General features: G+C 42.0%; 1 protein-coding gene across 2 annotated transcripts in view; it reads left to right on the top strand.

The window, feature by feature from the left end:
- UFL1 (UFM1 specific ligase 1) overlaps nt 1–24,425 on the top strand; it is a 911,566-nt gene that overhangs the window by 432,002 nt on the left and 455,139 nt on the right. For both annotated transcript variants that reach the window (XM_044065765.1, XM_044065759.1), the window contains exon 9: nt 14,281–14,456. In XM_044065765.1, the coding sequence (XP_043921700.1) occupies nt 14,281–14,456 (176 nt within the window). The remainder of the gene's footprint in view (nt 1–14,280; nt 14,457–24,425) is intronic.

The raw sequence follows: 24,425 nt of genomic DNA, 5'->3' as shown, positions 1-24,425 counted from the left end.
CAAGATGTTCCATGTTTCACTGTTGCAGTCATCACCTGTGGGTTATCCCTGCAGTGGTAGTCCTCGGTCGGCCCGAATACCAGAGTCGGTGTTTTTTGTTTGCCGGCTGCCGTCTCCTGTAGTCTGACGTCAGGTCGTTAGTGCTATAAAGCAAGGCAGCCAACATCATTACATCAGTCTTTCTTGTCGTGGAGCCCATAGCAGACGTAGCTCGCACGAGTGTTGGTCGGTCGCTACCAGAAGTTGAATTTCAGCAGAAAACATCTAAAGCTAAGTACCCCGTTGGGGACCCTTTTTTCTTGCTCTAACCGATGTCCGAAAAAGTTAACAATTGTTTTGCCTGTGAAAAGCAGATCCCGCACCGAGACTTTCATTCTTACTGCATCATTTGTTTAGGCCCAGACCATGACGTCCCTCATTGCCGGTTCTGTGCCCTCTTTAATGCGAGGACCATTCTCCGTAGATCTCTTTTTGTAGACAGTTATTTCGTGTTCAGTCTTCAAATTCCGATATGGCGTCCATCAGCCAACAATCTGTTGACATTCCGAAAAAACGTAGAGATAAAGATAGAGACAGGCCACACAAGGTTAAGCCTTCCAACAGTGCTACCGCTAAGCAAGTCATCAGTTTTCCGGAATTCAGTGAGGCATTTTTGCAGCCCCTGATGCCCGACTCGCTTTCTACGCAGGCCTCTGCTGAGACATTTTGGAGTCTAGGATGCTGCAGAAATCCACTTCATCTTCCGAGCCTTTGGCTGTCTCTGCCTTGGTTGCGTCTGGAGCTGCGACGCAGGCACCGACTTCCGAGGAGGCCTTTCGCACTACCGATTCTAGACAAAAACCGACATCTTCACATCCAACTACGACTTCTCAGAGACCGACGGTCTCTCTCAGGCCTAGAAGCCAGGCCACTCCTAGGAAATCTGCTTCTAGCCACCATCTTGCTATTGCTCCCCCACCCCAAGCTCAAATGCTTAAAATGGAGGAGGATCTCATCTCCCTTATCCGAGGTACTGAGGCCTCCACTCCAAAAAGGAAAAGGCATCCTTCTCCAGAAATTATGACAGACCAAGAGTCTGAGGAATCTGATTATTCTGCTTTTGAAGAGGAACAACATCCCCTAACTGTTTATGAGGATTCAGATGCAGAGGAATCCATCCCTTCTGCGTCCCCTCCAGAGGAACTCTCCTTTGAGGAAACCCTTCACTCTGTCAGGGAATATTTTCAGTGGGAATCTCAAGACTTCCCACAGTCAAAGAAACGACTTAGGGAGTTTCTAGATCTGTCGCAGCACAGATCCCCTGGGCATCGCTCCCTATTTTGGAAGTGGTGGATGATGTTTTCCATGAATCCAGCTTAGCCCCTGATGCCCTGCCTCCTGCTCCAACACTTTGGAACAATTAAAACAGAAGATTGCTACCTCTCCTGACGGTGCCAACTCAAAAGAGCTGGCAGAATTACGACACTCTGCTTGTCAAGTGGCCAGACACTCATTACAATGTGGATATGATGCCCTAGAAGCCTCTAGCAGGGCAGCAGTGAGAGGATCTGTTATTAGAAGACATGGATGGCTGAAGGAACAACCTCTCCCTGATCATGTCAAGTCTAAACTTATTGATGCACCCCTAGATAAGGAATGCCTGTTTGGGGAAAAAGCAGAAGAGGTGCCTAAAAAGATGGAAGATAAAGCAAAATCTATGCAAACAGTAAAAGATTTCTTTCAAGTTCAACCTCCCAGATTCAGCAGGAACATTCCCTCTAAACACTGGGCCTTCCCTGTATCTAGCAGACAGGGCCAAGGTAAGCCCTGCAGGGACAGACCATCCAGGCACCTATCCCAGGGCCAGCAAAGAAGCAAACAATGGACCACTTCCGTCTCTAAGGCAGGGAGTTCTAAGCGAAGCTTCTATGGCAAGCACTCACAATGACTCTTCCTCCCCCTCTGCCCTCCTTTCACTCATCAAAAACAAGGAGGAAGGCTCACCCTCTTCATGGACAGTTGGGTCTCTATAACCAAGGACCAATGGGTTTTAAAAATCATTTCTCATGGATACAGATTCTCCTTCAGCGAACTCCCTATTCCAAGAGGGTACCCAGACTTCCCCCCAAACCAGTGGGCAGAGGCATTGAAATGGGTCCAAACTCTAATATGACAGGAGGCAGTAGAACCCGTCCCTCTAGATCAAACAAGAAAAGGTTTTTACTCCAGACTATTCCTTGTTCCCAGAAAAGAGGGCACTTGGCACCCCATCCTGGATCTAGCCAAACTGAACTCCTCCTTGGTGGTCCCCAGATTCAGAATGCTAACCTTGCAGCAGCTCCTGCCTATGCTCACACAAAATGCCTGGCTTGTGACACTAGACCTAAAAGATGCCTACTGCCGCATCCCCATCAGGGAATCGTGCAGAAAATTCCTGTGCTTCAGAGCAGGCTATCAACACTTTCAGTTCTTTGCACTGCCCTTTGGCTTATCTACTGCTCCCAGTGTATTCACCAGATGCTTGGCCCTGGCTGTAGCATTCTGCAGACAGAGACATATACAGATTTACCCTTACCTGGACGACTGCCTCATTCAGGCAGACTGCAAAGAAAAGTTGCTCCAGGACCTTCTCTTTGTCAAATCACTCCTAACTTCCCTAGGTTTAACCATCAGCGAGAAAAACTCCACCAGAAAAATTGTTTTCCTTGGAGCTGTGCTAGACACAGCAACCCAAATGGCCTTCCTATCCCCAGAAAAGCAGAGCTTCCTGCTTCTGTACTTCACCCAACTGGCTTCCAGAAGTCACCTCACTGCGAGGAAGTTCCTGAAAGCCCTGGGTTCCATGGCATCTTACATCTTTCTCATCCCTCTCGCCAGGCTTCATATGAGAAAACTTCAGTGGTACTTAAAGAACCTTTGGTGTCAGCACTCAGTCCCTAGAGACAACTGTCCCTCTGATCCCTTGTATAAGGGCTGAATTTCTCTGGTGGGCAGAGGCGTGTGCCATGAACAAGGGTCTTCCCTTCATCCTCCACCCTTCTGGCCAGAGCATCACCACTGACGCCTCAGACATTACTTGGGGCACTCACCTAGCAGGCAGGTCTACCCAAGGCTTTTGGAATGCCCAACAACTTCACTTGCACATCAACCAGAAAGAAATGATGGCAGTGTAAAAGACTCTGACTTCCTTCCAACCCCATCTCAGGCCAGTGGTCCTCCTTATAAAAACAGACACCACCACAGTAATGTGGTACATCAACAAGCGGGGGGAGGGGGGGCATCCAATCTTACCCCCTGTGCAGGTTAGCCATGAGTCTCTGGCTTACAGCCACTTCCATGGGGCTACACCTAATTGCCTAATACTTACCAGGGATCAGCAACACACTGGCGGACCACCTAAGCAGAAACTTACTGAACCCCCACAAATGGCAGCTCCACAGAGAAATCTTTCTGCAAATCACCCAGGAATGAACCTCTTTGCCTCGCACCTCAGCCACCAGCTACACAAGTTCTGTACCAGGGAGTATCACCTCCTAGCATGGAAGGTGGATGCCTTGACCTTTCCCTGGAGCTCCCTATTTGTGTACGCATACCCTCCTTTGCCCCTTATTTCCAAGGTTCTGATCAAAATATGGGAGGAGAGACCAAAGACCATCCTCATTGCTTGAGATTGGCCCAGACAGCATTGGTACCCCTTATTACGCAGTCTGACCTTACAGCCCTCAAAACTGCTTCCCCTGATGTCAGACATCATGACTCAGTAGAGGGGGAAGGTGCTGCACCCAGACCTACAGACTGTCAAATTTTCAGCATGGCTAATACACTAAAAACTAACAAGGAGTCCCTGTTAAGCAAACAGGTCCTGGATATCATCACAGAGGCCAGAAGGCCCAGCACAAAAAAATCATATGCAGGAAAATGGAAAAGATTCTGCTCTTGGAAACAATCAAAAAGGAGCAGTACCTCCCAACCTTCCATCCCTCTCATCCTGGATTACCTAGCAGAGTTGCTCAATAGTGGCCTCTCTTTCTCCTCTGTTAAAATCCATGCCTCAGCCATCTTGGCCCATTATGATTCAGACCCACCCCTCTTCTCTAATCCTTTGATTAAGCAATTCCTCAGAGGGGCTTCTAATATCAGGCCTCCCAGAAGGCCTCCGACCCACCTTGGAACCTGAATTATGTGTTAGAGAAACTAACCTTACCTCCTTTCGAACCTGCTGCTTCAACAGAATTGAAATACCTCTCTTGGAAGAATGCCTTCCTTCTATCACCTCAGCCAGAAGGGTCTCAGAACTTCAAGCTCTCATGGCTGTCGAGCCCTTCATAATTTTCCATGCAGACAGAGTCTCCCTGAGGACTAACCCCTCCTTTATGCCCAAGGTGGTATCTGATGTGACCCTTAAGCAGGCCATACGCCTTCCAACCTTCTTTCCCAAACCTCAAAACAAGGGGGAAAGAATTCTACACTCACTAGATATGCACAGACAACTCAGATACTATCTGGACCGGACTAAGCCATTCAGATAAACAGACCAGCTTCTTGCAAGCTTTGCCCAGGGGCAGAGGGGAAGCCCATCTCCAAACAAACCATTTCCAACTGGATTTCACAATGTATCCATTTTTGCTACAGACTACATGGGAAACTCATCCCTAAGTCTATCCGTACCCACTCCACTAGGGCAACCTCCACTTCCACTGCCTTCCTCAGAGGAGTACCTAGCAGGGACATCTTGGAAGCGGCCACCTGGACCTCTGTCCATACCTTTAAGAAACATTACCACCTACTTTTTTTTATAAGTCTAGGGCAGGATTTGCCTCTGCAATTCTACAGGGCCTCCTGACCCATACCTAGGACTCAACCTATCCTTCCACCCTTTTCCTCAGCTTTGGGAATCCTCCCACAGGTGATGACTGCAACAGTGAAACACGAAGAACATAGTACATTTGTGTACACTTACCATAAATGCAGATGTTCGAGTGTATTCACGTTGCAGTTTTGGTTTCCCTCCCTCCATTCCCCTTTTAACATCTTCCCCTAGGGGGAGCACAAGCTTCCCAAGGTGGCTTTTAGCCACCAGGACAACTTCTCTCTTTTCCCTTGTGCTTCTGATGGATTAGGTCAAGAAAAACCAATGTAATGACATCAGCTGCCTTGCTTTATAGCACTGACGACCTGACGTCAGACTACAGGCGCCAGCAGCCAGCGCACAAAAACATTGACTCTGGTATTCAGGCCGACCGAGGGCTACCACAGCAGGGATAACCCACAGGTGATGACTGCAACAGTGAGTACACTCGAACTTCTACATTTATGGTAAGTTTACACAACTGTACTTTCTGGTGAAGGGGATCTGAAATGGTGGGATCTTTCATATCATGAGGCAGCAAACATATAGAGCACCTCACAAGAACCTGTAGGAGACACAGATTAAAATAAATGCTTTTAATCTGTCCAGGTAACTTAGGATCCTTAGGCTGTCAGTTTTCTAGGTTATAAATATCTGTGGTCTTTCAGGTTGGACTAGGTATTTAGAAAGGCACATGCCAAATGGGGCATTGTATTAAATAGGTTTAATGAGGGATGCATGTAGTAGGACTGTGACTTGGATAAGGCACCCTAAGTATTAAATGTGCTAAACAGAAAGATTTCCGAAACACAACTTAACACATGGTGATTAGATGTTTGCTTACTGTCAGCATAGGTATCCATATCTGTTTAGCATAGGTCTCCATATCTGTTATGACTGTGTCAGGTTTGAGGGAAGTATCATTGATATGGTATGAACTAGGGGTGCTGAATTTTCTGTAGCTGACAACTTTACGTGTTTTTTTGTGTGTTGAAAGTTGGTCTGTAGCAGTTACATGTGGCACTTGTCTGATCAAGCCCTTGTTGGAGTATTTCAGTGTCAGAAGGGAAGCTGACAATAACTCCTAGTTTGCAGTCATCTGCAGAATTTGCTAATCGTAATCCACTGGCCACTGTTTTCACATTGGCGAAGTTGATGTGAATGAGGCAGAGGCTCAGGGCAGAGCCCAACAGAACATCACTTATATTTTTCTGTTTGGAAAAGGTGGAGATTTCTCAGTATTACTTTATGGGGTTACATGGGTTCTGTTAGTGGGCCAGTTAGCTGTCCCACGAATGACTATAAAATTGGTGTTTAGCTAGATGAGTTTATTGATAACTTGTGCTTAAAGAGTAGAATCAAAAGGCTTTGACAGGTTTATATACACAGCACAAGCAGCCTGACCCTCATTCAAAGTTTTGGTAATCTTTTGTAAGAAATGAACTACACTGAATAGATGCAATCTACCTTTCATGAAACCAAAGTGATTGGAATCCAGAGTCTGAAGTTTGCCTACATTGTTATTTATGAGCTCTGTAAGAATATGTTTAGTGAGTTTGGAGATAATGCTGGTGAAGCTTATGGCTCTTTAGTTACCAAGATCAGCAGTAAAGTCACCATTATGTAATGGCACCGCTGTGGCCATTCTCCATGCCTTGGGAACATAACCGATGATGAGGCCTAGGTGAAGAGGATTAGTAGTGCCTGAGCGAAACCATGCTTTATATTGACTAGAAGACAGCTGGAGATGTTAGGGAGACCCATTGAGTTGATGGTCTTAGTTTTCTGCTTGGCTGGTAGGACTTGATTTAGAGTGACTTTCAGAGGTGGGGGATAGAAACTTGTGTGGGTGATGTAAAGTTATAGGTGAATTTGTCAGCTCAATGGCTCTAGGATCCAAGTACCAGTATTAGGATGGGGAAGTACTGTGAGTTGCATCTAAATTTGCTAAAGGCAGGGAAAATCTTGTGGTTATTTGGATCTGAAGTTCATAACTGGCCTTAATTTTAATTATGTGTTTAATAATTTTGTTCACTAAATTTGTCTTTTTTATATTGGGCCAAGGGAGACGTATTCTAAAGAGTTGGTAGTCTCTTCCTTTTTTATAAAATATGTTAATATGAAAGTTCTGCCATGCAGGTTTGGTTTTAAACAATTAAACGTGTCATTATACTTGTGAAAGATAGAGATAGATACCTCAGTGCTGTTAACCAGAAGAAGAGTAGAATTCAGAGAAGTATGTCATGGCCTCATTTGGAGGTCAGCTGATGATTTATCCCAGTTTTGTTTTTATCCCACCCTCTCAGTGCCATGGTCTTGCACAATGGCTTTCATCACCTTGCCAAATTGACACATTCTTTACTAATTTCTGTTGAGAGTCATGCACTTTCAAGCCTTACCCTATTAATTCCCTGGCTGGAGGACATCTTTAGTCCATTTATTCATTGGAAAGCAGTAGATGAGTGTACACAGCAGGCTAGTTTGGCAGGCAAAGTGTTCTTCCCTCCTAACTTCCCCTTGCAGTCATCTGTCTCTGTGGCAGCTGTTTTGAATAACAGTATGTGCTGTCTCCTGTGGTAAACATAAGTACCTCCATACATATCCTCCTCTGTTAGTGCACTTCTTTGAAGTGTTTGTTCAGCCATTGCAGTTCCCTTTGGTGTAATACCCAGTGTTTCCTGTAGGTGTCAAATGGTGAGCCCCCGCTGTCTCCGTCTCTGCAGGGTAGAAGAGCTGGCAAGCACCACTCAGTATCATCCTCCCCACTCATGCTACTATCCCATTTATACTTTTTGATATTTTGAGCAATTGATGGTGGATAGTTAGCTTTAGAGTAGCCCCTAAACACAGATGAGTTCTTAAGATTTATGTTGCATGCTGTAAGGGGGACTATGACCGCCTGGTGGTCAGACTTTACTGGGAAGATAGAGACAAGCTGAAGGATAAAGCCAGAGGTTATGTTATTAATGACTAGACAAAGGAGATTTGTGCCTGTAGTTGGGGAGAGGATGTCTGGTCAAGGGAACTGGCATCAACAAAATCGCAGAATGTTTGTGTACATTTGTTGTTAGTGATATTTGTTTGCCAGCTGATAGAAGGGTAGTTAAAATCCCTCATACATAATATTTATGGTTTAATAGCCGTTTTTTTTTTCATTCTGATTTTTAAGTGTTCTTTGTGATCAGCAGGAGATGCAAAATTGGTTCCATAGCTGAAAATTATGTGATAGTTTCAAGCAATGTTAGAACGTCATTAAGCTTCATTGTGGTGTCATTTAGGATTTGTAGTAAAATAATGAGGTTTTGAAAAAAATACCAGCATGTCCCCACATTTCTAGTGGACTTGATTGCGCTTATAGGTATTGAACTGATAGAGAGGGGGATTCTATTGCTATACTGGAAACAAGTTTCGAGAACACCACCTGTAATTAAACTTTTGTTTCATTAATCTGTGTATTTAAGAAAAAGTACATGTGTATGAGAACATCATTCACTGATAACTAAATAAAGACAGCATAAACACATTTGTCCGTGGTATTTTTTTCCAGTTTAGGACTGTATTATTTAACAGAAGTATTTTGAAACAGTGCCACTACATGACCTAGTGGAGATATTGCATCCAAGTGAACAAGACAGGGTAGGTTTGGAAATGTGTGATGATTGTTTGCTTCGTAGCACTGAGTTTTGTACTTTGCTTAGAATATTGTAGATTGCATTTCCATATCAATTGTAGTAATGTTACTGTGTCTGGAAACAGTGCTGCTTTTCACACTTTAAGTACTCATTCAAATGCTTTGTAATTTGTCCAGAAATAGTTTTGAAACTTCAGATTATGGGAGCAGGGTTTGCCTGGGCAAGTTAGAATGTGGTTTGCCACTGTCTGAGATTACAAATATTTATTTTCACATTGTTGGGAGGTAAACTAGTTTTGCACAAATACACCACCACGACCACTGAATACGGATGTTTCTGTGGATGAAACTTTTTATTCATGTTCCGTAAATGGCGTAAATGCATGTTGTCTTTTAGATACAAGTAAAATACAAAGCAATAATGTATTTATTCCACCGTTTAGTCATGAAAGAGTACAACATTTTAGTGCTATGTTAAATTTTTCTGTGGAAAGAGAAATGGAATGTTTTAATAAACATAAAAAGAATGTTGTTTATAATTTAACTAAAAATGAACCAAATGCTTTGTTGTTAAGTCAAAGAAGGGACTTAATAAGCTGGTTATAATGCACTGTTCCGATTATGCAAATATGTGTTTTGAACATCTGAATGATGAAAATATTTATGAAAAAGTGGAATTTTGTGTAAACAATGCAGCGATAGATAAGTATTATGAATTACTGGATAAAGGGGTTAGATTAGGTTATTTTACACTTGAGGATGTGAAAAAGAAGTTGAGTGTAGATGGTTGTAAAATGGCTCGATTCTACTGTTTACCAAAAGTACATAAGAACGTAATAAATCCTCCAGGCCATCCAGTAGTGTCAGGAAGGGAATATTTTCTCTACAAAATAGGGAAGTTGATACACTTTCAGCTTTTGCCTAAAGTTCAAACACTTCCTTTGCATTTTAAGGATGTCTTTGATTTTCTTTTGAAAATCAACAATATCCAATGGAAGCCCAATATGTATTGGGTTACGTTGGATATTAAGAGTCTGTATACCAGCATCCAACATAATTTGGGGATAGAAGCACTGAGATTTTTTTGGGCAATAGCCCAATGTCAGAATATGTTATTGAATTAGTGTACTTCTGTCTGTCAAATAATTTTTTTGAATTTGATGGGATGCTTTTTCATAAAAACAAGGAACAGCAATGCAAGCAGCTTTTGCAACAGCATATGCAAATTTAAGTGTGGGTTTGTTCGAGATAGAATATGTCTGTAGATCCAAGTTTTTTCAACACTATGCGAAGGGATATTATAAATTTATCGATCTTATTTTCCTTTGTGAAGGTGGGGAAAATGAGGTCAAATTATTTGTTGAAGAGTTGCAATGGAATAGATTCCATCTTAAATTTGATGGATTAAAGACAGGCAAAAAAGTGTCATATTTAGATGTAGTGTTGGATATTACAAGTGGGAATAGCAATAGGACATCTGTATATCAAAACTTTGAAGATGGTAATTTGTATTTGAGAGCAGAAAGTTGCCATCCACTGCATACAATTCAGGCATTACCGTATGGGGAATTCATACAATGATATAGGTTATTTAATAATGAGTTAGATTTTGTTGATGAGTTGACTAAAACTGTTCATATGTTTAGATCTCAAGGATATGATGGTGAAATGTTGGAGAATTGTTGGAGTAGATTTACTGGCAAATAGGTTACTAGGAGACAAAAATTAAACATAAATGAGTTCTTGAAAGACATTGAAAATAGGAAAGAAGATATTTATTTTGTTACCACCTATAGCTGTTTGAGTTCCAAAATAGTAGACTGGGTTACATATTACTTGGAATTCTTAACTTCTCTGGAAGATTTTTCACGATGGGTTAATGAGATGCTAAAAATATCTTATAGAACAGGTAGAACTATAAAAAACGTTCTTGTTAGAAGTAGATTTGTAAGCCCCTCTATTAATTTAGTAAGGGTTCCTACAGAGTATGAAACAAAAACATGTGGGAAGTTTAAAGTATGTGAAACATGTTGGAAGTGTAAAGTATGTGAATATGTGGTTTTGAGCTTTAATATTATAAATGGTTTAAAATTCAGTGTAAAAGGGAGTTATACATGTGAAACTGAGGGCATAGTTTATGCCCTCAAATGTCCATGCAGTAAATTTTATGTGGGAGAAAGTAAAAGGTCCTTTAAAGTAAGATTAAGGGAACATGTTGGGGGGATTGTGAAAAATTAAAAAGAAAGCTCTGTGGCAGAACCTTTTAATGAAATGCATGGAGGGGAGTTGACAGGGTTACAAGCTACTATATTAGAAAAGGTAGAATGTATTCAACATGGAATTGGGTATATAAAAATATTTTATTGTATAAAGAATCCATGTACATTTTGAAATTTAGTACTTTATTCCCACATGGGTTTGATCTAGAATGTAATTGGAGGTTTTTCATTCATTTATTGATGTCAGTATTTTTTTAATTGAATGTAATTAGTTGTAATTGAGTTTGTATATGTAGGCAGGTGTTTGTATGAGTGTTTTTACTCCTTGAAGGCAGTTTGCCAAGACGTCAGAGTGCAATAAACATTTTGGATACTAGCTATTTGTGGTCTTATAGTTTTGCACAAATATTTATGAGTTAATGGGAGAAGTCAGAGTTATGTTTAGGACTTGGAGATATCTTTGATGTAACTTGGTTGTTTGTGAAGTCTTAGGAGGCAATTTCTTAACAGCCATAGTATGTACTTAACTGGAATATGTAGTTGTGGACTGGATCTGATACTTTATTCTTTGTTATTTGTCAGTATGGTATCACAGTAGTCTACTTAGTCAACACCCTCTGCAGTGTGGGATATGGGGTATTGGTTGCAAGTTGTTTCCCAATGAGTCCTGCTGGGCTTTTTTATCTCCTTTTTGTTTTGGGATCTTGCCCTATTCGTCAGCAGTTTACAGTACATGAGTGGCCGAGTCCAGAGAGAGTTGCATGTGATTAACTTGGTTGTCTGTGTATATATGCTGTCCTTTGAATCTCTGGAAATGAACTGTTTGGAACACACTGGCTTCCTGCTGTAACCAAGAGTGCTGTGTTCATATAGCTTATGGGAGCTAAAGCCATTTTAAGTGAGAAGACTGACTCCCTTGCATCTTTCCTTGCTCTGTCCTAACTACCACCGTTGTTTCTTTGGCCAGCTTGCAAAGTTCTTTTTTAAACAAATAATATGCTTAAAAACTTCATCCATACTGTCAGTATTTGCTATGTATAGATTTTACATTTCATATAATTTTCAAACAGATTTGTTAATGCCATTCTCCTTGGCCAGACTAAAATATTTTACATCAGTGACTACCAGGCCACAAAGTGCTAACTTTTAAATTTTAACAATTTCTGTGCAAAACTGAGATTTAAAAAAATAACTTGTAACAGTATAAAGTCCATTTCCTTGACAGGAAAGGGTGTCTCTGCATTTAATTATACAATTTAGATTGTTTTATTTTCTAGTTTCCTTTTGTTGCACCTTAGTTTTAGATGGAAGAAGTCTCAAGCTTTTGAAGATTGGGTGAAGTTTTTAACATTAATCATATGAAACAGTTCTCTAATTAATCCTCTCCAAACAGCAAGATACGACCAACTGAAGACGGTATGAAGCATATGAATGTAATTTAGATGATAGAGAGGCCGTTTTATAAACCATTTTAATATATGTAATGGACATATTTTACATGTGACATATATGGGAAAATGCCATTTTGCTTTTTCGGCCCACTTAGTTTAATGACTAATAAAAAACATGATGCTTTGTCAAGAATTTCTTAAATCCTGTTTGTAAATTTGAACTAAATGCAATAAAGTTTCACAGTGCATTGTGTCATAACAGTATGTGTATATCTGTCTGTCTGTATATTTTTGCCATGCATATTGGGTCATATGATCATTGGAAGTGCAATTCTATTGGACCAGAGGTCATGTGTCCTTTGTTTGTAACCACCCTAAGGCTCTACCAACCTTTTCAAGAAGGGCAAGGCCTGTATGTCTTGGAGTATATTTTACGTTACCCATTCAGTTGTGTAAGCTGTGTTTAAAAGTAGACAAGTCACACTGCTTGACATGAAATGGAGTCTATTCCAGAGCAAGAGGAGGAAGGAGCTTGGTGAAGTACCTCTCTCTCCATTTAGTTTTAATTATTCCCTGATGTAAATTTAGATCTCTTTTGCTTGTATTGTCTGTATTATTTGACACTCTGAGAAAAAATAGGCCTCGGGTAATGGGATTCCTGAAGGTTTGGAAAGAAGGCATAGGTCTCTCCTCAAGAGTCTATATGACACTGAAGGAGAGTGATTTCACCTTTTCATAATAGCTAAGATTTTTGAAGCGTAAGATTCCTTTTGTTGGGATCCTCTTGTAGTCTATCTCTCTTTTTTTTTTTTTTGACGTGTAGTGAGTTACATGCCAAAGGGTGCATTATATTCTGTAATGGGCCTAACCAAGGCATAGTGTAGGGGAACAGTAAATTTCTTGGTTTTTAGAAATGATGGCATTGGTGATTTATTCTGATGTATAGAAGGGCTTCCTTACTGTGGTCACTACATGGTGATCAAAGGAGAGGGAGCCATCTACCCAGGTGCCTTGATGCTTTGATGACGGAATTACTGTAAAGTGGGGTGTCATTGATGGCAGTAGGTGGAACAGTTTGTTTTCTAAAGGAGATGATACTGCATTTCTGAGCATTTAGTTTGATCTCTTTGAAAGTACACCACCGTGTGTTAACACATAGTGATTCTGCTTGAAGGGAATTTGTATCATTTGTTGATTTGGCAACTACATTCTGCTTGCAATCATTAGCAAACTTAGTCAGCCAGAGATCCTTGTTGTTAGTGTTGAGATCAAAGAAATGAATGGCAAAAAGGAGGGAGCCCAATAAGGACCCCCCAGGGAACTGCCACCGATCAACTATTTCTTAAATAAGGAGCTATTGCCGTCCCTTACAACATGCATTCTGTCTTTGAGCTAGTTTGTAGTCCCTCTTACCATAATGGGATCTTTGTTTGAGGGGTAGTAGCTTGTTTACAATCCTATTGTTTAGTATGGTATCGGATGCTTTTACTAGATCCAGATAGGCACTGTGTCCATTGTCCATGGTCTGCATGCCTTTTTCTGAGAAGTTTACAAGATTGAAGAGGCAAACAAATCAGAATTGTTGCAGGTCAGGCTTGATTAATGTTTTAATGTTTTATTCGGTCATTGATGATGTGCTCCACTGCTTTGCAGGCAAGACTAGTAAGGCTAATGGGTGACTAGTTACTTGGGTCAGTGGTAGAACCACCCTTACGAAGAAGCATCACCACTGCAGTGTGTTTTTGATCGGGAACGTGCCTTCTGGCAATGCCTGTATTGATCAACTTAAGGAGGTGATTAGCAAGAGCCTGCTAGACACTGTTTATAAGACAACCAAGAATGTGATTGGGACCCATTTAAGAAGTATTTTTGGTCTTGGAGAGTACTTTAGGGATAATGGTCCTTGATGATTTAGGAGCTGGGAGGTGGGGAGTGACTCTGGTATGTTTGAGGTTGTGATGATAGTTTCAGAGGAGAAATTTGCAGCAAACTTGTTAACAATGTTAACCAATAAGTTGACAATGTCATTAGGATTTGAATTGGAAATACTATTATAGAAAAGCTCTGATCAATGATATAGTTTGATAGCTTTTATGAAATCTGTGGAAGTAGCCAAAAGCTAATATTTTCAGGATCAGCACCCTAATCAATTTAGTCAGTATTTTCTTTGTTTTAATTCATAATATTTGTGTTTATTTTGTACTTTTTAAGAGATGGATGCACTGTCACGACTTGGTATTCCTGATCCTGTGAGCTATATAAAGAAGCGCTACAAGTCAAAGCAATTGTTACTTTTGAATTCTGTGTATGTTGGCCAGGGAATTGTGGACCAGATAGAGGCCTCCGTGGAGGATGCTATCAGCTCTGGCACATGGACTGACATAGAAGTAAGACTTTCACTTTATTTTATTTATTTAATGACTGATTAAAAAAGTTAATATTTGGGCTTCAGTATAGAGAAACAGGGATCTGAATAAATTGCTCCTCTACTTTTTTAACTGTTTTGATTGAGTTTCATGTATGAAACACTGCAGTTATATGATAACTTGCATTCCATCTTGTGCACTTCCTGAGTTTATGAAGCATTTTCTTTGCTGTATAAAACTGATTGTTTTTGAGGTACTGCATTGCTATGTGTTTTAAAATATTGCAGTGCATCAGTACTTGTATAATATGATTATTGTACTTTTGATCTGCGTTGATGTTTTTATATTGAAATTATGATGTGCCATGGTGTGCTACTTTTCTTTGACTATGGTATATATACGCTATATAAAATGGTATTATTTAGATACCCTAACTGCTTTCCATGGCTACCCTCTGATTTACCCCACATCTCTGGGTCTGTCTTGTAGTGGGCACTTGTTTTTTGTCTGAGAAAACTCTAGGGTTTCTTCTGAGTAGTAGAAGGAGCAGAAAGTTACTTTTGTTCAAATTCAAAGTAACTTTTCTTTTTCTATTTCAACTCACGCCAACTTATTTTTTTTCATTATTTGTTTTCCCTTATTCCCAGTCCTTTGTACATTGTGTTATTGACCATTGTGCCCAGCCCTTTTGGTTAGTGAGGCCAGTGAAACTCCATATCACTCCTACATTTCTTAATCAAATGCAGTTAGGGCTATTCACTTTTGCCCTGTAAGGGATTTTAAATTTTATTACCCTTCTGTTCAGGTCAGTAGCCTTTAATGCATGACACCATTGATTTGAATAAGAAAATGCAGTCTAAACAACTGCTGATGTCCCCATAGTACTGACTGCTTACATCTGATGACAACAACACCAACAGACTTTGATTGCAAATATTTTGCATTATTTAAAGAACACTGCCTTACACATATTTGGGGTTGTAATTAATGGTGTTAACTTTGTTTATGCTCCTATGACTAATCATCACTGGAGGTTGGTAAAGCTCATGTAGTAGCATCTCCACACACTGTGCCTTGACCCAATCCCCTCTCACACCCCCAGTCCCTCTTTACTTCCTCCAGCCTGATTTCATATACTTCCCCGCATTCTGCCCCAACTTTGTTTACAGCTTTTGTTATATACCCTGTTCACAAAACCACCACCTTAACATACCCTACCTCCTCTGTATTCCCCTCTAATACCATAATAATTCTTCCATCACTAAACTCTTCCTGTTACTCAGCATTCTAGTTTAGTTTCCTTCAATTCTTCCCAACCCAACTATAAACTTCTTACTGGATTGCAGTGGTGCACTATCAGTATGCTATAAACTAGCAAATTCCATACCACTACTACAATTCTCTCCTCCCCAAAACAGTGTCTCTCTCTCTCTCTCTCTATATATATATATATATATATATAAATATGTATATAAATAACTGTGTACATATCAATGCATGTGTTGTGTGTGTATGTATCTATCTATATATTTATATATATATATATATATATATATATATATATATATATATATATATATATATGGAGCCATTTATAGTATCAAAAAATGATCGACTTTCAGAACGTGGTACATAAAATATTGAATATTCTGAAGGTCAACAAATGATGGTACCTCATTTCTCTGAGACTGCAGTATAGCTTGCAATCGGGTTTTGCCCTTTCTTTGCTGTAGTGCGATCTTGGAATTGATATATACATATATAAAATTCACAAAAATAGTGTTTTTTGAGTTTACCCCTGTTTTGATATTCCAAGCTTTCATTGTTGTGGGTTTGATGTTTTGAATGTCGATTTTTTGTGAAGTCAACATTCGGGCTAGACACATATATATGCAAATGTATATACACACACACACATGTATGTGCTGGACATCTTATGTATCTAGTAGGCAAGATGGAAGGGTAGTGCAGCAAAGCCACTTGGCTTGGGATCCAAAGTCTTTATTCAGAAGGAGGACAGGCTGGAAATGGTGTTGGAATTGTGTAAGAGGCAGGCTTTAGAAGGCAGTGAGGGATGTCATCAGAATTTCTGACAGACTCATGGCAATCAGACTCCAGTGTAACGATAAAGTGGTATTCGTAATCTATGCCCTAAAGCAGGATTGTGATAGTAAGGAAAAGAGTGCATTCAGACAGCAGCTACAGGACCTACTAGATAATGCAGGACAACATGAATTGATGTTGGTAATGGGTGACTGAAATGCACATATCAGGGCAGACAGAATAAGTTACTCGTCCTGTCTCGTCTAGTCTACTAAGAGGCAATCCCTGCTTGACTTACAAAGCCATGTCTGACCGAGCTCTGTTAGAAATGCTACATCTAAAGAAATCCCAATCCCTCCACACCACACACTCCATAGACCTCAACCTCATTACCACAATCAACAGAACATGCTGGAGGGACAGGCTCATAACCCAGAGACTGCCCATGCTCTGGAGTAGACTTCCCATACATGTCAAGCAGATCGCCTCACTGGCCCTCTTCAAGAGAAGTCTTGATGAGTGGATGAGAAATAGAAAGTTCACCCCAGGGATCACTCCAGTGGCTCTACTTGATAGAGACACTGGGATCTAACGTCGGGCAGGACAATGCCAGGGCATGTCTGTGGGCTGGGATTGTAAAGGCTCCAGGGTCATTAGCCTAGTACACGCCTATGAACCTAAGTTATGGGGACTGTTTGGGTCCTCATAGGTAAGGCAGGAGAAGTAAAGAAGGAGAGACCATTCATAGGTTCATAGGTTCCTTGGTAGGTACTAGGCTGTTGGCCCTAGGGCCTATATAAGCCGAGCCAAAAAGGTACATTGGCTTTCGCCACCCAAGAAAATTATTTTCCTGTGCCTCTGTCGAGCAGAGCCACAGAAGCAATCCCCGGGATAAATTTCCTATCTCCCATCCAGTTATCAAGATTTTTCTTGGAGTGCTAATGAAGAACTTTGTTTGATATAGATAGTAGTTTGATGTTCATCGTGTTTCACTGCTGCAGTCATTACACTTGGGTTATCCTGCCATCAGGCGGTCCTGCAGTCGGCCAGAGTTCCAAAGTCTTGGTCCGGCGTCGGTTGCTGTCGCTTCTTCCCTGACGTCAGTGCGCCAGGGGTATACAAGATGCAGCCAACGACATTTTCTTCAGTCTTTCTTGCCACGCGATGCCCGAAGCAAAAGCAGTTCGCAAGTGCCGGACGCCCGACTCCTGAGATTTTCGAATTTCAGAACCGAAGTCTTCAATAAAGCTCAGTACCCCGTTGGGGAAACTTTTTCTTGCCTCAGACCAATGTCAGTAAAAGTTAATAATTGCATTTCTTGTGGGAAGCAAATACCTCATAAAGATTTTCATTCCTACTGTATTCCATGCCTAGGCCCAGACCACGACGTCACTAGTTGTCGGTTTTGTGCTAGATTTAACAAGCGCACAATTAAACGTAGGTTTGATTTTGCTCTCTATTATTTTGGCCGAAGGTTCAATTATACCATGCCGTCAGGTCAACCGACGACCGGAATACACAAAAAATGCAAAGACAAAGATAAGGACAGGCATCCCAGGTCCAAAACTGACAATGAAGCCTCTTCTAGGCCAGTCGCCGGTTCGCCAGTTCGCCGGTTCTCAGTGAGGCGCTTTCGCAGCCCCTGACACCCACTACCTCAGAGCCACAGGCCGCCTCCGACTCCCGCGTGGAGATTACTAGGCCCCTGGAAACTCAGGGTATTGGGCCTACGGAAATTAACCTCTCAGATGGGTCCGGAGCCGCTGAGCAGGCATCGGCTTCTGAGAGTGTTTTCAGACCTTCACACCTTACCATCAAAACAGCAACCAAGTCTAAAACTCCATTAAAGACAAAGAAACAAGTACAGCATTCACCTGGACAGGCCTCCATGTCTAAAAAACAGATGCTCAAAATGGCTGAAGACCTAATTACTGTGATCAGGGGGTTCCCATCCCCCTCCTGATAAAGGGCCTAGGCAGGATACAGACTATGATTCCTCTGACCAGGTTTCCATTTCTTCTGATTCCTCTTCAGACCAGGGATACTCTTTACCCCCCTATGAGGACTCTGATGCTGAAGAATCAATCCCTTCAGCCTCTCCTCCTGAGGATTACTCTTTTGGGGAAACTTTACATACCATGAGGGAGCATTTCCATTGGGAGAGCCAGCATTATTCAGAATCCAAGAAAAGTCTCAGAGATTTTCTTTTATTGCCTCAGCACAGGCCCCTTGCTATTCCACCTGTGTTAGATATTGTGGATGATGTGTTCTCTGAATCCATTTTAACCCCTGACTCTTTGCCCCCAGCACCAGTCAAGCCAGATAGGTACTACAGAGTCCCTGACTCTCACAAATTTCTTTATACAAACCCTGCTGCTGACCCAGAAACTATTTCACAGGGTCCCAAAGGGGTAAAGGCTTCCACTGCTAAAAATCCAGTTCCCTCTGACAGGGATTCTAGAGCATTAGACAGATGGGGGAAGAAAGTTTACACTTCTGCAACTTTAGCAGTATGAGCTTTAAATTGACAGTTCCACATGCTTAAATACCAACAATATTTAATGTCTCTGTTGAAACAGAAAATGCTTACAAGCTCAGAAAGTCCTGACTATAAGGAAATGCAGGATTTATTGCATGCAGTTGAACAAGTGGGAAAACATACTCTGCAGTGTGGTTTTGATTCATTAGAGGCTTCTTGTAGAGCCGCAGTTACATGATCTGTGATTTGAAGGCATGCCTGGTTAAAAGAACAAGGTTTACCTGATCATGTTAAGGCAAAATTATTGGATGCTCCTTTACAGCATGATATCTTGTTTGGTGTTAAGGCAGAAGAGGTATTAAAGAAAATGGAGGATAAGGCAAAATCTATGCAAACAGTGAAGGATTTCTTACAGGTACAACCACCTCGATTTAGCAGAAATTGGCCTTCTAAAAATTGGTCCTTTCCAGTGTCAGACAGACCACAAAGAGGCAGATATAGATGCCCAAGAGGCAGATCTCAGCCCTAAGGCTCTTACAGACCACGACAGTGGGGTGCTTCTAACCCAAAAGGAGGCAAAGACAAGTCACAGCCTTATAGGAAACAGTCCCAATGACTTCCCACTTCAAATGCCAAACACTTACCTTTTGGCAGCTCCCTTAGGGGGAAAACTAGCACTTTTTTCATAAAATTGGCATATAATCACCCAAGACAAATGGATTCTGAATATTGTGTCTCAAGGTTACAGGTTCCACTTTCACACTATACCAAGGCGAAAGGGAATGCCAGACCTGCCACAAAATCAATGGGCAGAGGCACAAAAACAAATTACAGCCCTCATGGACATGAGAGCTATTCAAAAAGTGCCACAACAGGAACAAGGACAAGGATTTTACTCAAGACTTTTCTTGGTCCCCAGAAAGGACAAAGCCTGGAGACCCATACGGGACCCGTCTACTCGAAATACTTACCTGGATGTTCCGAAATTCAAAATGTTGACACTACAGCAACTTCTTCCCATTCTGGGCAGGAAGCCTTGGCTTGTTACTCTGGACCTCAAAGAGGCATACCTGCATGTCCCAATCAGACAAAATTGCAGAAGATACCTCAGATTCATAGCTGGCACAATGCATTACCAATTCTCTGCACTGCCCTTTGGCTTATCTACTGTGCCCAGGGTCTTCACAAAATGCCTGGCACCAGTAATTGCATTTTTCAGACAAAAAGGAATTCAAATATATCCCTACTTGGACGACTGTCTTATTCAAGCAGAGAGTAAGGACATTCTTCTAAAGCATCTGGCATTTGTAAAAAGATTGCTAATTTGCCTAGGGTACACAGTAAACGAAAAGAAGTCAAAACTAGTGCCCTCACAAGAGATAATATGTCTGGGTGCCAGCTTAAATACAAAGGCCCAGATGGCTTATCTCACGCCAGACAAGCAAAGACAACTGACTCAGTACTTTCAAATGATGCAACAAAAACCCAACTCCCTACAAGAAAAATTCTGCAGGCCTTTGGGTTCATGGCGTCCTGCATACTACTAATACCAATTGTCAGACTGCATATGAGGAAATTACAATGGTACCTAAAAAGTGTTTGGACTCAACACTGTCACAGTTTGGAAACCGTAATACCACTTATTCCCTGCCTACAACAGGAGTTTCGATGGTGGGCACAGGCATGTCACCACAAGGGCCAGCCAGGCAGACACTAACAACAGATGCTTCGGATCACGCCTGGGGAGCACACATGGCAGGAAAATGTATTCAGGGCAAGTGGGCCGCAGACCAAATGCATCTTCACATCAATCAAAAAGAGATGCTAGCTGTACAAAATGCCCTAACAGCTTTCAAGGACCTTCTGCATCCAGGACAACTATTACTAAAGACGGACAACACCACAGTTATGTGGTACATAAACAAGCAAGGGGGCACTCATTCCTATCCCCTCTGCAGACAAGCCATGACTTTGTGGAACACAGCACTGACCTATCAAGTTCATCTGCAAGCACAATTCTTGCCAGGGAAGAAAAATACTCTGGCAGACGACTTAAGCAGAAACATCAAGGATCCTCACGAGTGGAAATTAAATCCACAAGTATTCAGCATAACACAAAAATGGGGGTGCCCAGACATAGATCTTTTTGCCTCCCCTCTAAACTTCTGCACAAGGACTTACCACACACAAGCATGGAAAGTGGATGCTCTCTCGTTCAGCTGGAAAACCCTAAAAGTTTATGCCTTCCCACCACTGCCTCTCCTTTTAAAGGTACTCCTAAAAGCCAGACAAGAAAGGCCAAAAATGATCCTGATTGCCCCAGACTGGCCACGCCAGCACCGGTACTCAATCTTAAAGAGCTTGGCTCAAGGCCCAGCATGGATTTTACCTCAAATTCCTCGTCTTCTGACTCATCAAAACAATCAGATCCTCCACAGCCAGCTCAAAACCTTAAACTTGGCTGCATGGCAGATTACTTAGTCAAACAGCCAACACCTCTCTCTAAAGCTGTTATTGATGTCATTTTGGAGGCCAGGAGGCCCAGCACCAGGAAATCCTATTCAGAAAAGTGGAAGAGATTCTGCGCCTGGAACCAGGCTCAAAGCTTTCACCCTCTTGTTCCAAATATTCCTCAGATGTTACAATACTTTACTGAGATGCTGAACAAAGGACTATCCTTTTCATCCATTAAGATCCACACCTCTGCCATCTCAGCTCATTACAACACGGATCCTCCAATTTTCTCTCATCCATTATTAAAACAGTACCTCAGAGGGGCTAAAAACATAAGATCGCCCCAGAGAGCACCAACACCAACTTGGGACCTCAACTTTGTCTTGGAAAAACTAACTTTACCTCCTTTTGAGCCAGCCAGTTCAGCAGAATTAAAATATGTGTCATGGAAAACTGCTCTGCTTTTGGCAATAACCTCAGCATGAAGAGTCTCAGAGTTACAGGCACTAATGGCAGTGGAACCTTTCATCATTTTTCATCAGGACAGGATTTCCTTAAGAACAAACCCTACATTTATGCCAAAGGTGGTATCCAGTGTGGCTCTTAACCAAACTATTCACTTGCCAACATTTTATCCAAATCCCCAGAATAAAGGGGAGAGACTTCTGCACTCATTGGACATACACAGGCAGTTACGCTTCTACTTGGACAAAGCAAAAGCTTTCAGGAAAACTGAGCAATTGTTTGTAGCATATGCTGCAGGATCACAGGCAAAGGCTATTTCAAAGCAAACCATTTCAAAGTGGATAGGACACTGTATCCATTTCTGCTACACACAGCATGGAAAAACTGTACCTAGCAACATTAGGTCACATTCCACCAGGGCAACAGCCACTTCAACTGCATACCTTAGAGGAATACCTACCAAGGACATTTTGGAAGCTGCAACTTGGAGTTCAGTGCACACCTTTACCAAGCATTACCACTTGCCTCTTTACTCTAAATCCAGAGCTGGCTTTGCCACTGCAGTTCTGCAGGGCCTCATAGCCACCCCGAATACTTTATAGACCCAGCCACCCTACCTCAGCTTTGGGATTCAACCCAAGTGTAATGACTGCAGCAGTGAAACACGATGACCATAGTACAGTTTTGTACCTACCATAAATATAGATGTTCGAGTGTATTCACTGCTGCAGCCCAGGTTACCCTCCCTCCATCCCATCTTCTTAGCTGGGACTTTTCTATACCTTTCCACTCTATACAACCTATGTGGTGTATTTGCTTGTAACTGAAGGTATTGTTTATATTTTTTATGTACATTTTATTAGCAATATGTATTGCCTTCCTATTTGGGGGCACCTGACATCTGGGGCAAGAAAAACTGAAGAAAATGGCGTCGGCTGCATCTTATATACCCCTGGCGCACTGACGTCATGGAAGAAGTGACAGCAACTGACGCCAGACCAAGACTTTGGAACTCTGGCCGACTGCGGGACTGCCTGATGGCAGGATAACCCAAGTGTAATGACTGCAGCAGTGAATACACTCAAACATCTACATTTATGATAGGTACAAAACTGTACTTTCCAGAGTATGAGAAGTCTCTGGGACAGGAATCTATCCCTCCAGCATGTTCTGTTTATTGTGGTGACAAGGTTTAGGACCCTAGAGCATGTAGCTCGGAGGGATTGGGATTTCTTTAAGTGGAGCATGTTCAACGGCTCTGGGTTTGACATAGCTTTGTATGTTAGGCAGAGATCGCCTTTGAGTAGCCGATATGTGAAGGAGTAAAGGTGGAGTTTTTTGAGATGGTCTGCATAAGGCATCTGTTTGAGGCCGGTAATCCTCTTTGTGAGGTATTTCTGTGGCCTTTCTAGTTATTGTAGATGTCTTGTGAGGTACATACCAAAAGGGGCGTTGTATTCTATAATGGGTCTAATGAGTGACTGGTAGAGGGGAACAATGACCTCTTTTTTCCTGGATGAGAAACCTTTTGTGATGAGGCGTGCCACATAGAAGGATTTCCTGACTACTGTGGTGATGTGATTATCAAAGGAGAGACTACTGTCCACCTGTGTCCGAAGGTCTCTTATCACACTTTCGGTGTTAAGTAGACTACTGCTTATGTGGTAGTTCATGGGTACAGAGTTTTTACCAAAAGGGATGACAATGCACTTTTTGGCATTGGGCTTGAGACCATGGCTTTGAAACCAGGCATCTGTCTCAGTGAGGCCCTTTTGTAGGAGGTCCACATCATTTAGAGTTTTGATTATGGCTCCTAGTTTGCAATCATCTGCGAACTTTGTTAGCCAAAGACCTTCGGTGTTAGCCTGTACTTCTGAGAAGTAGATACCAAACAGGAGAGGACCCAGGACTGACCCCTGTGGTACTCCACTTGTCACTGGTCTGAAGTCAGATTTGGAGTCTGCTGCTTTCACAGTGTGGGTTCTGCCAGTGAGCCAATTGGCAACCCATCTTGTGACATAGGGATTTATACCTAGTTTAGTGAGTTTATCTATAATTCCAGAGTGGGGGATGGTGTCGAAAGTCTTGGCGAGATCTAGATAGGCTGTGTGAACCACCTTACCCTCATCTATGGCTTTGGTGACTGCTTCAAAGAAGTCTATCAGGTTTAGGAGACATGATCTGCCTTTTACAAACCCGAACTGGGTGGGGTCCAGAGATTGAAGATTACCAATGTCCATTGTTTATAAGTTCCATGATGATACTTTCCATAGCCTTGCAGACCAGGCTCGTCAGGCTAATGGGGCAGTAGTTCCCAGGGTCCGTGGTGGCTTCCCCTTTGTGGAGTGGGATAACAGTCGCTGTGCGTTATTCAGTGGGCACAAAGCCTGCGGTGAGGCTATGATTGAACATGTTGCTTAAGTGGGGTGCCAGTTCGTTCTGTAGTTCATGTAGAATGCAGCCTAGGATGATGTCAGGTCCCATGGATGCTGTGTTCTTGGCTTTGGAGAGCGTGGTTTTTACCTGTGCAGCCTTGATTACAGGAACTT

This window comes from Protopterus annectens, chromosome 1.part0 (assembly GCF_019279795.1).
Source record: "Protopterus annectens isolate FY-2018-M chromosome 1.part0, PAN1.0, whole genome shotgun sequence".
In the NCBI taxonomy this organism is placed as follows: Eukaryota; Metazoa; Chordata; order Ceratodontiformes; family Protopteridae; genus Protopterus; species Protopterus annectens.
This window is presented reverse-complemented; position numbering and strand designations above follow the sequence as displayed.